We start from the raw sequence: 16176 nt of genomic DNA on the forward strand, positions 1-16176 counted from the left end.
TCGCCCCCTTCAGCCTCACCCCTCCAAATATGAGGACGGATATGACGACAGTTCGAAGGAGAACCAGGCGGGTTTCATTTCGGCGCCTTTCTTTCTCCGGCGGAAGCGATTGGCTGGCGAGGAGCTAAAGAGGCGGGACAAATCGCCGCGGGTTTAGTGCCGCCACTGGAACCGGGAGATGCGGCGCAGAAGCTGTCGCTGTGTTGGCTTTTACCTGGGTCTCGTCTCTTATTGTGGTTCCTTCTGCGGCTTCGATCATGCTGTTACCTTCGGACGTAGCCCGACTGGTATTGGGTAAGCGCCGACGCTGGAGGGAGGGGTATTGAACCAGGCTAAGCAGGACGGAAGGACCTTTGGGGCCAAAGGTTTTCCTTGGGTGGGGAAGCTTTGGGGCTTTGCCTCCCCGCCTGCAAATTCAGACTGGAGGTGAATCTTCTTCAGTCGGAGGCTCGGATGGTTTAAGCTTCTTTGTGTGTGGATGCTCCTCTCTTCCGAGGCTCTGTGGCGAGGGGAGGCTGAAGAGAAGCTCGGGGTGAAACATCTGAGGCCCGGATCCGGTGGGAAAATCAGGCCTGCACACTTAATTAGGATCCCTGCAAGGGGAGTTGCCTATGTGATGGATGGACTGCGTTTTTCAGCCTTGGGCTCACTTTCCCGTGTCAGAGCTGGGACCGAATTAGGAAAAATAAGAACTTCCCCAGCCACCCAGCTTTGTAGAAGAACCTTCTTGACGACCTTCTCATAACTAGCCCTTAGAACTACGAATTTGGGACAAATGGGGTGATCTTCCTTCTCTATCCCCCACCCTCCCGCAAGAAGTCGTAGAGTGTAGAGGTTTGAAATGCCAGTTGCATACTTTAAGACAGCAGCAATTCCTGTTCTTTTGATTAGCAAGAATTTTCACAGGGGAAATGCCTTCCATTTAAACATTTTCTAGTCCTAGTTAGTTTTTCCTCAATTTGAAAAGAATTAGTAACACTGCCTGTTGTCAGACTGTATTGTCTGTGTGGGAAACGGGTTTTGTTGTTTTTCCCCTGAAAGAATAAAGAGGATTGTACTGCTGGGAATGAGAGCCACATAAATCTCAAAACCAGAGCCAGTGATTTACAGACATCATATATGAATGGTAAATGGTAAACATCTGTGATAAAACTTCCCCTGGCATCCACGGCCATTACTACCATTATTTTATTGCCAAAAAAATCCATTTCGTATTCCATTTTAAGTACTCAGCCCTGTCCAAAAAAAATGGCTTTTGTGCACAGGTTCTCGATGAGCACATTTTGCAGAAAACATTAGAAGGTAATGGTTCTACCATATGTTTTTGGAGAAAATAATGACTTAAGTTTAAACTAATATTTTGTTAATGTTTGGTTAATCTTTTGTGCACTTTATCAGAACTGAATATCAACAGTTAACCTACATCATCTAAGGAAAAAGCTAGCTATCTTGTAATTGTTATATTAATTAGGCTTATATGTAAACAGATCCAAAGTAGACTTTCACAAAGTTCACAATAACATTGACATACTTTATTATGGGTAGCTGTCCTGTGCATTGTGGGATGTTTATCAGCATCCCTGGCTTCTATCCATTAGATGCCAGCAGGACCCAGTCCCCACCCCCACCCAGTCGTGAGAATAAAAAAAGTGTCCAGATATTGCCAGTATGTTTCCTGGAGGGCACGAACCACTGGTCTTAAGAAAGCAGTACGATTTTCTAACTGGAATAATTTACACCAAACTTGTATTTATTCTCCACAAACCAGCTGCTCTCCTAGACTTCCTCCTTTTTTTTAAATGGATAAAAACTACAGAGATTGTTTCTTACCCTAAAATTCTTATTTGTCATTCACATTCCATTTTCATTGCCACCAATCCTAGCAGTATGCATCCCATTACTTCTCTTTTGGACTGTTGTCATGGCTTCTCATATGGTCCTGCAATTCATCTTATTTACTGTTACAAAAATCTGCCTAAAGCATTCACACTACACCTCCAATTCTGAAAGTTGAAAGAGTTGTGCACTTAAAAAATTTCAAGTTGTGCAAAAGAATAATACCAAAAAAAGCAAATCTCCCCACACTCACCACTCTTGCTTTTTTCATTTAGCATTATCATATCAACATGGAGATCTGTGATCACACAACTTAGTGGCTTAAAATATTAACAGTTTTATTATTTGCTCATGTTTCTCCTCCTGTCAGTACTCCCTCCCTCTCAGTACTCCTTCAGCCCCTCTCATTGTTGGCCCCTTTTCTTCATTATGTCCTTTCAGCAAATCTTTGGGTGGTAGTATGTTCCAGGCACTGTGCCAAATGCTAAAAATAGAGTTCTTCCCTTAGAGTTTACATAATTGGGTTTTTTACCCTTACCCACACACACCAAAACATTTTCCTAGACCCCACCTCACATTCTATCTAATGCTCTATCTATGTCATCCTTTCACAAGTCAGATTTATTCAAAGAATAAGCTCTACTTAGTTGCTCTATTTCCTCACTTAGCTTTCATTCTTCAACATACTGTGCTTTCGTACCTCACTACTCCACTTAAATAGCCCTTGCTACTCTGCTACATCCAGCTATTTCCTTGCTGGAATTTCTTTAAATATTGTACAGGCCAAACTACATCAAAGTGTTGTTTGTTGCCTCTGGGCCACCAGTTTTGGTTTTATTAGTATGTCATACAAGGTGCTCTGTGGAACTGATCCTACCCATCTCTCTTGCTTGATCTCAACTTTTCGACATAGGCCCTATGCTCCAGGCATACCAAACGACTTGCAGTTTCTGCAGATACTCTTCTTATGTATTTTGTTCTCTCTGCCTGCAATGTTTTTCTCCCCTAGTACACTTGTATTCAAGGTTCAGGTCAATTGTAATCTCTCAAACTTTTTCCAGCAGGTACAGTTAGTACTTTCTCCTTACATGCTCTCATGGCATTGTGGATTACTTCTGTCATACTCTTACCATGTTTTATTGTAGCTTTGTGTTTACTTACTTTTTTTTTTTTTTGGTAAAATAAAACATAACAAAATTTAACCATTTTAGCCATTTTTACAGTTCTGGGACATTAAGTACAATCACATTGTTCTGTAACCATCACCATCATTCACCTATAGAACTTCACCTTACCAAAATGAAACTTACTTTTTTGTCCTATGTAGTATTCTTAATCTGGGATTAATGGACAGGCTTCAAGAGTTCTGTGAGCCCCCAGACTATCTATAAAACTTAATGTATAGGTGGGGCATTTTTTTTATGGGTAAAGTATCCAGAACCTTATTTAGATTCCCAAATATGTTTGTTCCTTCCTGTGTGAGTCAGCATCCATTCAGGAAAACTGAAAGTAATCTGAGTATTTAACATGGAGGGATTTAATGAGGGAATTGGTTACACTGGTGATAGAAAAGCTAAGACAAGCTGCTTACATGAGCCAGCTCAGAGAGTAGCAACAGCAGGAAACCACTCTGATAATCAGTAAGACAAGGAGAGATGAAACCCAGAGGCTGGTTTCACTGTGGAAGCTGGAAGGTAGACTTGTCTGGTGTGGGAGCAGTAGTAGAGGAGATTCTACCATGGCAAAGAGGAAATGGAGGAAAAAAACATGGCTGCTTCCAACTGCCCTCTAATCTCCAACTGGTGCTTCCCATTGATTGAACCCAACCAGAAGCTAGCTGACATGGAGCCCAGGAAATTGCCTGCAGGGGCTCAGGTTTCCTGTCCTACAGGGCAGAGCAGGGGAAACAGGAAGAGTAGATTTGAAGGCAAACAACCAGGACTGCCATACCTCTGAAAGTTGAAGAGCCACTGGTTCTATTCACTTTTATATCACTAAGACGTAGATATTTAATAAATATTTACAAAAGTGTAGCTGTGATCATGACCTTCCCCTTTGTACTGAATAATATCTGTCATTTTTTTCAGATTCTGTTTATTCAGATTCTGTTATTTATTCATAATAATATGTCATTGCTGACATTTACAACATTTTATGGTCCTTACCCATTCTGTCTTTTCAGCTGTATTTCCAGCTGTTCTCCATCATATACCTAGTTCTTCATCCAAAACAGGCATGTTCTTCAAACATGCTCCATATGTGCTTTCCATCAGCTTCGTTGGGATTCCCCTACTGTCCTTCACTATTTGTCTCTTCCTTGAAACATGCATAGTATTCCCCAGTCTGTTAATACTTTCTCTAGCCCCTATGAAGTAACTCCAATTGTCTTACCACCTTTCCTTATATTACAGTTATTTGCATGTATATCTTTTGGGTCCTTGTAGATCATAGCTTCTTTATAGAGAGATTTTCTTTGTTATTTGTGGATCTAGTAATATAAAGCACTGTAAGTTAAGTATAAAGCACTGCAAGTTAAGTCTTCCCAAGAATATTTACATTTTTTAAAGATCTTAAACTACTGATATTTGGGGGAAATTATTAGAATATGTGAAGGAAATATTTTCAGGTAGGGAGGTTTGCTGTCTCTTGCTTTCTTCATCAGGTGTATCTCTCTTTATCTTTCCCTCTCTATAAATAGGAAGAAGAGAGGGCAGACTGTTGGCATCCTAGGTCCTAAAATTCAAAAACCCTAGATATAGCTAGGATTTTGTCTTTCCTTCTCTTTTTCAATTATGTTTTCCCTTCAGTCTATTTGTTACTCATTACTACCGCCACTGAAAAGCAGGCAGAAGACAATATTAAGAAAAAAGGACATTCAAATTACCTATTTGAACATTGTTCAGTAAGTTTACACAAAAGATGTAGTTATTTTAAAGTTTTTTTTTTTTTTTTTTTTTGTGGTACGCGGGCCTCTCACTGCTGTGGCCTCTCCCGTTGTGGAGCACAGGCTCCAGACGCGCACGCTCAGCGGCCACGGCTCACGGGCCCAGCCGCTCCGCGGCACGTGGGATCCCCCCAGACCGGGGCACGAACCCGCGTCCCCTGCATCGTCAGGCGGACTCTCAACCACTGCGCCACCAGGGAAGCCCTAAAGATTTTTTTAAGGAATAAAAAGGAGAAACAAATTAAACTAATTTTGATTGAAGAGTAACTATTTGTATTATTGTAATAAAAGATAATTGGCCCCTATTGTGTATTTTCATTGTAACATTTTAGATTTAGAATAATTTGTACCTAAAATTTCCCCCATTATTCTGATTGAGAATTGGTTACAATCAGGTACTTAATGATGATAAATAAGCTTTTCGTAGGCAAATAACTGGTTAACTGTAAGTGTAATAATAAATGAGCATGAAAGCAATCAACTGTTGCTTTACCACATTATTTTGGAACTTCCCAGACTAAAGTAAAGCAGAATACATCAAGTCTAATCCAAAATGGGAATTCTGGATAGCCCAAAGGTGGGAAGTTTTTTGAAGAGCAGAAGAGTTATATCAGATATTGCTATTTAAAAATGTATCATAACTTTTAAACACTGTTGTAGAAGCAATCTAGCCTTTTAACAAAGGCTTTTCTCAAATGTATACTATACAAAAGTATAATATCTTACAAGAAGCCAAAAACTATCTGGTCTTCATTGATTCCTTTTTTTTTTTTGGCTGCGCCGCTAATTCCCTGACCCTCGGCAGTGAAAGCACGGAGTCCTAGCCACTGGACCACCAGGGAATTACCACCATATTTTTCTAGAAAGGTTAACTGTATATCACTATATTCTGTCTTGGGCAGCATTTCTCAACCTCTATTTCGTTATCATACCCTTAGGAAGTATTTTTAGACTTTTTTTTCCCCTAATTGCCCCTTGCATGAGATTTTAATGTTACAAATACACTGTTTATATATTGTATGTATATCTGTGATTTATGCATAAAAAGAGTTATATTTTATTCATTCCCCTTCCTCCCCAGTACCAATTTTCACCCCCTTGGGACTATGTCATGCGTTTTGAGAATACTTGGTCTAGAAAAAAGCAAATCTACTTTAAGGAATTAGATTTCATAGCACCAGCTGTTAGAAGTCCCAAGTGATTGTCAATATGTCTGGGGTGATTAGTACTTTTGAAACTTTCTACCATGAAAAGAAACTGTTTGGGGTCTTCAATTTAAGTCTTGAAGCATGTAAAGAAAAAGCTCCAACTGCCCTGATTCCATGAATGATTCTAGTGATTTATAGACATTTAAAATTCTAACTTCATGAAATCCTAGTGGCAGCTGACTTACTTATTCCAAATAATGTAACTGTTAGAAAGCCAGTCATAAAAAATGATTTCTTTTCAGCTGGCTATAGTTTTATTGGGGTTTATATTGGGTTGTTTATTTGTGAAAAATGAAAAACCAAGGAAAATAGCAGTCTATCTTTGATCCACATTGAAAGTGATTTTATATTTTCAGTGAAGGGGATATTGAAGTGGTAGTATCTGAAGTGAAAGGTTTCTTCTGATTTCTAAATGCTTTCTCACACTCCAAACGACAATGTCTTTGGTTGTTTTTTTTTGTATGTTTGTTTCTCCCTGTAGCATTGATTAGCAAGAGGTTGGAAAACTGATTCATCAACTATGAGTACAAACTGGTGAATTGGTTCCCAAATCCCAGGTAGGGCATTCCCTAAAATAGGATGACAATTTCCTTGCCCTTTTCTTTTTATAATGCTCATATATAATAACTTTGTAGGCCCTCTCAATTTTTTGACTTGAAGGGCCTGGTTGAAGATATCATTCCAGGTGAAGAGGGTAGACCTTTATAATTTTAAAGTTGGGAAAGACCTTAGTAATAATTGCCTTAGTAGTTATTAACTATTATACCAACACCAAGGTAAATATACTACAAAGGGAATCTAGTATCCAGTAATAGGATTTCGGTACATAGGGAATTCAAAAAAAGATTCTCTGAGGAAGTGATAATTACAGTAGACCTGAAGAATGAGTTGGAAAAAAAAGAAAAGGAAAAAAAAAAAGAATGAGTTGGAAGTAGCTAGGCTAAGAAAAGATAAGCTGCCCAAGCAAAGGCAATAAAGTATACAGTAGCCTTGAAATAAGAGCATTTATGTATTGAAAACATGCTCAACATCAGTAATTATTAAATAGAAATCAAAACTACAATGAAGTACCACTTCACAGCAGTCAGAATAGCCATATTAAAAAGTCTACAAATAACAAATGTTGGAGAGGGTGTGGAAAAAAGGGAACCCTCCTACACTGTTGGTGAGAATATAATAAGTTGGTGCAGCCACTATGGAAAACAGTATGGAGGTTCCTCAACTAAAATTAAAGTTGCCATATGATCCAGCAGTCTCCCACTCCAGGGCATATAAACAGACAAAACGATAATTCAAAAAGATACATATACCTGTATGTTCATAGCAGCACTATTCACAATAGCCAAGACATGGAAACAACCTAAATGTCCATCAACAGATGACTGGATAAAGATGTGGTACGTGTATACAATGGAATACTACTCAGCCATAAGAAAGAATGAAATAATGCCGTTTGCAGCAACATGGATGGACTTGGAGATTATCATACTAAGTAAAGTAAGTAAAAAAGAGAAAGACAAATACCATATGATATCACTTATATGTGGAATCTAAAGTATGACACAAATGAACCTATTTACAGAACAGAAATACTCTCAGACATAGAGAACAGACTTGTGGTTGCAGGGGGGAGGAGAGGATGGATTGAGAGATTGTTGTATAAACAACAAGGTGCTACCATACAGCACAGGGAACTATATTCAATATCCTGTGATAACCATAATGGAAAAGAATGTTTTAAATGTGTGTGTGTGTGTGTGTATTTATTTATGTATAACTGAATCACTTTGCTGTACAGCAGAAATTAACACAATATTGTAAATCAACTATATTTCAGTTTTTAAAAAAAGCATTCATGTATTCATGAAATTGAAAGACCGGTTTGGCTAGGAACGACGGAATGACAAGACATAAGGCTAAAGAGGAAATTAGGATATAAAACAAGTAGAGCCTCATATGACATATTAAGAATATAGGATTTTTTCTCATTGAGATATAATTCACATACCACAGGGTGTAAATTTCAGCAGTTTTTAGTACATGTTGTGCTACCATCACCATTATCTTAATTCCAGAACATTTTATCACCCCGGAAAGAAACCCCATACTCGTTAACAGTCACTCCCAATTTCTCCCTTTTCACATCTTCTGGCAACTAGTAATTTACTTTCTGTCTATAGATTTGCCTGTTCTGGACATTTCATGTAAATATGATTATACAGTATGTGGCCTTTTATGTCTGACTTCTTGAATTTACCAGTGTTTTCAAGATTCATCAATGTTTCAACAAGTATAGATAATTCCTTCTTATGGATGAATAATATTCTGTTGTATGGATATACCACATTTTGTTTGTCCATTGATGAACAGTAGCTTGTTTCCACTTTGGGGCTATTATTAAAAATGCTGCTGTGAACATTTGTGTACAAGTTTTGTTTGGGCATATGATTTCAGTTCTCTTAGATATATTCCTAGGAGTGGATTAGCTTGGTTGTATGGTAATTCTATGTTTACTATTTTTGAGAACTTAACATACGGTTTTCAAAAGTGTCTGTACCATTTTATGTTCCTACCAGCAATATATGAGGTTTCCAATTTCTCCACATTTTTGCCAATACTAACTACTGTCTGTCTTTTAATTCTAGGTATCCTAATGGGTATGAATTAGTATATCTCATTGTGCTTTTGCTTTTACATTTTCCTAATGACCAACGAAGTTGAGCCTCTTTTCGTGTGCTTATTAGCAGTTTGTGTATCTTCTTTGGAGAAAGGTCTGTTCAGATCTTTTGTGCATTTTTTAATTGGGTTATTTGTCTTGTTATTGTCTTGCAAGAGTTTTTTTTAATATATTCTGTATTCTGGTCCCTTATCAGATATATGATTTGCAAATATTTTCTTCCGTTTTGTTGGTTGTCTTTTCACTTTCTTGATAGTATCTTTGGAAGTACAAAAGTTTTTAATTTTGATAAAGTTCAGTTTATTTTTTTCTTTGGTTGCTTATTCTTTAGATGCCATATGTAAGAAACCATTATCTAATCTAAGGTCAAAAAAATTTACACCTGTGACTTTTTTCTAAAAGTTATAGTTTTAGCTCTTATATTTAGGTCTTTGATTCATTTTGAGTTACTTTTTGTATTTAGCATGAAGAAAGGGTCCAACTTCAGTTTGACAACTGGTGGCTATCCAGTTGTCCCAGCACCAGCTGTGAAAAGACTATTCTTTCCCCCATTGAAGTGATGTGGTACTTTTCTAAAAACTCAATTGACCATAAAAGCTTAGACTGTTAATTCTGTTCAACTGATCTACATGTCTATCCTTATGCCAGTACACAGTTATCTTGATTACTATAGCTTTGTAATATGTTTTGAAATAGGTAAATGTGAGTCCTCCAGTTGTTTTGTTTTCGAGATTGTTTTGCTACTCTGTGTCCCTTGTATTTCCTTACAAATTTTAGGATCAGTTTATTAATTTCTGCAAAAAAGGCAGGTGGGGTTTTGATAGGGATTGTGTTGTGTGTGTAGGTCAACTTTGGGAGTATTGATATTCTTCGGGTCCATGAACCCAAGATATCTTCCCATTTATTTAGTCTTATTTAACGTCTTTTAATGTTTTCTAGTTTTAGTGTACTCTTATTTTGTTAAACTTATTTCTAAGTATTCTTTTTAATGTTATTTTAAATAGAATTGTTTTCTTAATTTCATTTTTGGATTGTTCATTGCAAGTGTATAGATACACAGTTGATTTCTGTATAGGCATCTTGTATCCCACAGCCTTGCTGAAGTCATTTAAAATTTTCTATATGTGACATCATCTCTTCTGGAAACAGAACTGACTTTTGGTTTCATTGATTTTTCTCTATTTTTTAACTCTCTATTCCTTTTTTTTTTTTTTTTTCCTCTAATATCCATTATTTCCTTCCCTCTGCTTCCTTTGGGTTTAGTTTGCTCTATTTCTAGTTTCTTAAAGTGCAAGGATAGGTTATGGATTTGAGGTCTTTCATCTTTTTAATACAGGTATTTATAGCTATAAGTATACAAATAAGCAATGCTTTAGCTGATAAGTTTTGGTATATTGTATTTTTGTTTGCATTTATCTTAAAATATTTTCTACTTATTTATATATTCTCTGACCCTTTGATTATTTAGGAGAGTGTTTGATTTCCACATATTTGTGAATTTCCCATTGTTTCTGATTTCTCATTTAATTCCATACTCAGTATGATTTCAGTCTTTTTTCATTTATTAAAGACTGGGCAATTAGGAGAGAAATTGAAATAACAAGCATCCAGATTGGAAAGGAAGGAGTCAAATATCTCTGTTTTCAGATTAGATGATGTCTTGACCAGGCTAGAACTTTCAGTACAGTGTTGCATAGAAGTGGCAAGAGCAGGCATCTTTGTCTTGTCCTTGACCTTGTGGGGAAAGCTTTGAGTCTTTCATCATTGAATATGACGTTCACTTGTCTTAATGTCCACTTTGTCTAATACTGGTGTAGCCTCTCCAGCTGTCATTAGGTTACTGTCTGGATGGTGTATCTTTTTCCATCCTTTTATTTTCAACTAATTTGTGTCTTTAAAGTATGTCTATTGTCAAGAACATATAGTTGGATCATATTTTTATTCATTCTGTGAGTCTCTGCCTTTTAATTAGGTGCTTAATCCATTGCCATTAAATGTAATTACTGATTAGATGTGGATTTTGTCTGCCATTTAATTATTTGTAGTCTATACATGTTATTTTTTTTTGTTCTGCTATTCCTCTAGTACTGCCTTTTTTGTATTGAGTAGATCCAGTTTAACATTCTAATTTCATTGTTTCCTTTTTATTTTTTATGTTTAAGTTATTTTCTTCATGATTGCTTAGAGATTACAGTTAACTTAAAACAATTCTATTTGGATTAATATCAACTTAGTTTCAATAGTATATTAAAAATTTTGCACCTTTATAATTCCATTCCCTTTCCCCTTCTTTTTGCTGTTAAAGTAATATAAATTACATCTTCATATATTGTAGGCCCATCAAGACAGATTTATAATTGTTGCTGTATGCAGTTGTTTGGGTTTTTTTTTGAACATTTTCCCCCTTTTTAATTAATTAATTTATTTTTTATTTGGCCACATAGCGTGTGGGATCTTAGTTCCCCAACCAGGGATGGAACCCACGCCCCCTGCATTGGAAGCACAGAGTCTTAACCACTGGAGCGCCAGGGAAGTTCCTGCAGTTGTCTTTTAAAGCAGAGAGGAGGAAAAGGATTACAAACAAATATCATTTATACTATTTTATTCTTGCCTGTGTAGTTACCTTTACCATTTTTCGTTAATATTTTAGTGTGGATTTGACTTTCATTTTAGTCTGAAGGACTCCCTTTAATATTTCATATAGGGCAAGTCTGTTAGCAGCAGATTATTTCAGTGTTTTTAATCTGGGACTATCTTAGTTTCTTAATTTTGAAGAAGTCATGCTAGATAATAGAATTCTTGGTTGACTTTTTCCTGTCAGCACTTTTAATATGTCATCTCACTGCCTCTGGCCTTCATGGTTTCTAATGAGAACTCAGCTGTTAATCTTATAGAGGATCCCTTGTATGTTATAAGCCATTTCTCTTTCCACTTTCAAGATTCTCTCTTTTGGCAATTTACGATATGTCTAGCTATGGATCTCTTTGAGTTTATCTTACTTGTAGTTTTTTGGGTTTCCTGAATAAGTAGATTGATTATAGTTTCCTAAAATTTGGGGTGTTCTCAGCCCAATATTTCTTCAAATATTCTTTCTACCCTTTTCTGTCTCTCAGTTCCTTCTGGGACCCCCAGAACATATGCTTATGTTGGTACATTTGAAAAAGTTTCACAGGTCTCTGAGACTGTTCACTTTCGTCATTCTTTTTTTGTTTGTGTTCCTCATACTAGATAATCTCATTTGATCTATGTTCAAGTGCACTGATTCTTTGATCTTTCTCCTCAAATCTGCTATTTATTGGCAAATTTTGTACTTCAGTTATTATGTTTTTTGTTTTCAACTCTAGAATTTCTACATGGTTTTTTTCTTTTAATTTCTTTATCTTTTATTTCTTTTTCATAGATGTTCTCATAATTTTGTTTAGCTATTTAGGTATAATTTTCTTTAGTTCTCTGACCTTATTTTAAAAAGCTGAAAGTTTTAAGTCTAGTGCCTTGGCTTCCTTAGTGACAGTTTCTACTGACCGTACATTTTCCCCCTTGTTTATTAGCCATACTTTCTTGTTTTTCTGCATGTCTCATAATTTCTTTATTGAAAATTGAGAACTTTAAAAGTTTTCAATTGGTATAGTGGTAGAATGTGACAACTCTTGTAATCTGATTCACCTCCCTCCTTCATGTTTGTTATTGCTCCTTGTTGTTGTTTAGCAGTTTTTTTTTAACGATTAGTCTCCTGAACTAATTATGTAAAGTCTATATTCTTTGAGTTTATATTCTATGATTGGACAATGATTTTCTTAAATGCTTGGAGTCAGTAAATCTCCCACTGTTTGCTAGGGGGCTGTGTGTACATTGGGGTATGCTTCAACATTCGGCTAAGCATTTGACAGCTTTGCCTTAGCCTTCACTTCCTGCTTGTCAGAGGCTTATGGTCAGCCAGAGGTGAGTGCTTAGGGTTGTCAGATCTTTTCTGAATACACATGCTACCCTACATTTGCACATGGCCTTCTAGTGTCCCAGGAGTATGTCAGAGCCTTTAAAATCCCCCTACAGACTTCTCATTCCCCAGCTTTTCTTTTTGAGTTTGTTTGTTTGTTTAGCTTGTTGTTTGTCCCAACCATTATCTCTGTCATAGGCAGCTGTAGTGTTAACCAGTTTCTGCTGATTGATTTAACAAAAACACCTCCAAGGAGAAGGTTTACAGAGGGTGAACTTTGATTCAATTCAAAGACAAGCCATGCAAGTGAGGTTTTACATGAAGTCACACAAATCAAATAATGACAGTTTCTGGGAATGGGACTTGGGAAAGATTCCAGCTTCATCTGATCTGTCCGTTTTCTACTGGGCTGCTGGTTTTCACTGCATTTGCAGGCTGTTGATTTTCAAGTATACCACTCAGTTGGAGAGATGAGCATGAGAATAGAGGAAGTTAAAATGCCACAGTGTTCATTGTCCTTACTGACATTCAGCCATTTTTCTTAATAAATGCTCACAGATTTTTTTGCAAGACAATGATTATTTTCAGAGTTCTGTAAAAGTTTAATAATTTGTGCCAGTGTTCTCATTGCTTTTATAGAAGAGAGGACTTTTGGAGGTCCTTACTCTTCCATTCCTGCTGAAACTGCTCAGGATTTAGAAGTTTAACCTGAGAGCTGTGGGAAATGATGTGAGCCCTTCAGCTTTACACAAGGAAATAAGCAGATTTGATTCACAAGTCAAGGCGGGTGTGATGCCTTATAGATGAAGTATCTTACTCTGGAATAATTTAAGTGCTTTTTTTCCCCAAAGCCACAATGCTTATTTTAACACGATAGAATAAGAACCTGGTCTCCTGATATCCTATCTAGTGTTCTTTTTCTGCTGTACTACTGCTTATAGAGTTGGTTAGTTGAACCCCAGTGATGCTAAGAAATAAATAAACAAGGATAGGATGCTAGTCAAGACAGTGTTCATATATATGAAAGTACAAAGCACTGGTACATGATATTGTTTCATAAATGTCAGTTAGGTGTGAATATTAAAGTTCTGGTTGAAATAGTTAATGCTTTGATTCCCAAAGGGCAGAAATTAAAAAGCAAAGGAGTGCCTTTCTTACATTTCATACGAAGTAGGTCTTCTCTTCAATTTTTTTTTTAAACCATTAGGCAAATAAGTGAAATATACAGGTAAATTGCAATGTTGAGAGAATGTAATTTTTTTCATAATCCAATAAGTTAATTTATAGCATCTACTCACCTAGTTAATGTGGAGGCTATGGAGTAGAACATTTATCACTTATTGGTTCTCTTGTTATTTATTGTTACTTTATTGTTTCTCCTGTAAGCATTACTGTGCAGTAATTGCACTTTATCAAACACCTTATTTTTCTGGGTTAGCTAGAGTTTCTGGGAGTTTTGGTTTTTTCCAGTTTTATTGAGATGTAATTGATGTGCATCACTGTATAAGTTTAAGGTGTACAGCATAATGGTTTGACATATATATTGTGAAATGATTGCTGCAGTAAGTTCAGTTCGCCTCTATCATCTCACATAATTACAATAAAAAGAGAAAGCAAAAAAACAAATTTTTTTTCCTTGTGATGAGAACTCTTAGGATCGATTAAATCTCCTAACAATTTTCATATATATCATACAGCAGTGTTAAGTATAATCACTTAATATATTGCAGTGTACTTACAGTACCTAGTATTTACAGTTGACCCTTAAACAACACAGATTTGAACTGTGCGGGTCCACTTACATGTGGATTTTTTTTTCAACAAACACACACTACAGTACTACACAATCCATAGTTGGTTGAATCTGCGTATGTGGACCTCGGATTTGGAGGGCCAACTATAGTTATACATGGATTTTTCGACTGTGTGGCGGGTCGATGCCCTTAGCCCCAGCATTGTTCAAGGGTCAACTGTATTTACCTTGTAACTGGAAATTTGTACCTTCTGACCACCGTTTTCTGATTGCCCCTCCTTCCATCCCCTGCCTCTGGTAACCACAAATCTGGTCTCTTTCTCTGTGAGTTCAGTTGGGTTTTTTTGTTTTTGTTTTTAAGATTCCACATATGAGTGAGATCATATAGCATTTGTCTGTCTTGGCCTAAGTTATTTCACTTACCATAATACTCTCAAGTTCCATCCATGTTGTCCCAAATGCCAAGATTTCATTTTTTTTTATTAATGGCTGAATAATACTCCATTGTGTGTATATATACACCACAACTTATTTATCCATACATTCATCAGTGGACACTTAGGTTGTTTCCATGCCTTGGCTATTGTAAATAATGCTGCTATGAACACAGGGGGCACAGATATCTTTTCAAGATAGTGTTTTTTCTTTCCTTTGGATATATTCCCAGAAGTGGAATTGCTGGATCACATGGTAGTTCTATTTTTAATTTTTTGAGAATCCTCCATACTGTTTTCTGTAGTGGCTGTATCAGTTTTCAATCTCACCAACAGTACACAAGGGTGAATTGGATAACTTGGTTTCTTGTTCTTGAATTTTATGAGTTCTTTATTTATGTGGGTTATTAACCCCTTATCAGATAGATATGTGGAAATATTTTTCCCATTCCATAGGTTGTTTTTTCATTTTGTTGATGGGTTTCTTTTGCTGTGCAGAAGCTTTTTAATTTGATATATTCCAACTTGTTTATTTTTTATTTTGTAACTTGTGCATTAGGTGTCAAATCCAGAAAATCACTGCCAAGACCCATGTCAAAGGGCTTTTTTCCTGTTTTCTTCTAGGAGTTTCTTGCTTTCAGGTCTTATGTTTAAGTCTTTAATCCATTTCAAGTTAATTTTTGTGAGTGGTGTAAGATAAGGGTCTAGTTTCACTCTTTTACATGTGAATATCCAATTTTTCTAGCACCATTTGTTGAACAGATGGTTTTTTTCTCCATTGAGTATTCTTGGCTTCCTTGTCAAATTTAGTTGACCGTTTATGCTGTGGATTTTTTCTAGGCTCTCAATTCTGTTCTCCTGATCTATTTGTCTGTTTTTATGCCAGTACCATACTGTTTTGTTTACTATGGCTTTATAGCATATTAGCTAGAGTTTTTCTTTTCGAACACTCGTTTTATGAATTCTGCTTTGTACTGCAGCACAAACTGGTGTTTCAGGCAAGGCTGTAGAATCCCGTCATGTTCACCTGAAGTTACATTTATGATGTGAAACTGCTGTAGTATTTTCAACAGCAGTTTTAATTGAAAGTTCAGCATTTACTGAAATTACTGAGTTACATTTTATTTTTCCTTTAGGTTACTTACAACAAGAGAACCTTACTTCTACCTGCCAGGCTTTTATTTTGGAAAGTTCAAATTTAAAAGAATATGCAGAACACTGTACAGATGAAGGTTTTATCCCAGCCTGCTTACTGGTGAGTGATTTGTTCTTTAAGGAAATATTTCATCATTGACCCACATAAGACACTATAAACATGGTCTTAAAAATCAGCCCATTAGCAAAATCAAAATGGGCAGAAATTTTGATAGTTTGTATTCATGCATCGGTG

The 16176-nt window shown here is 36.3% G+C and overlaps 1 protein-coding gene across 2 annotated transcripts in view; it reads left to right on the forward strand.

Annotated features, from left to right (window-relative positions):
* Positions 1 to 98: 98 nt before the first annotated feature.
* NPAT (nuclear protein, coactivator of histone transcription) overlaps positions 99 to 16176 on the forward strand; it is a 52505-nt gene continuing 36427 nt past the window's right edge. Inside the window, exons 1-2 of one of the 2 annotated variants that reach the window (XM_060018009.1) lie at positions 99 to 294; positions 15923 to 16041. In XM_060018009.1, the coding sequence (XP_059873992.1) occupies positions 258 to 294; positions 15923 to 16041 (156 nt within the window). In that variant the 5' untranslated portion in view covers positions 99 to 257. The remainder of the gene's footprint in view (positions 295 to 15922; positions 16042 to 16176) is intronic. The other variant, XM_060018010.1, reaches the window with a different exon arrangement.

The sequence above is a fragment of the Delphinus delphis genome, chromosome 8, assembly GCF_949987515.2.
Source record: "Delphinus delphis chromosome 8, mDelDel1.2, whole genome shotgun sequence".
Taxonomy (NCBI): domain Eukaryota; kingdom Metazoa; phylum Chordata; class Mammalia; order Artiodactyla; family Delphinidae; genus Delphinus; species Delphinus delphis.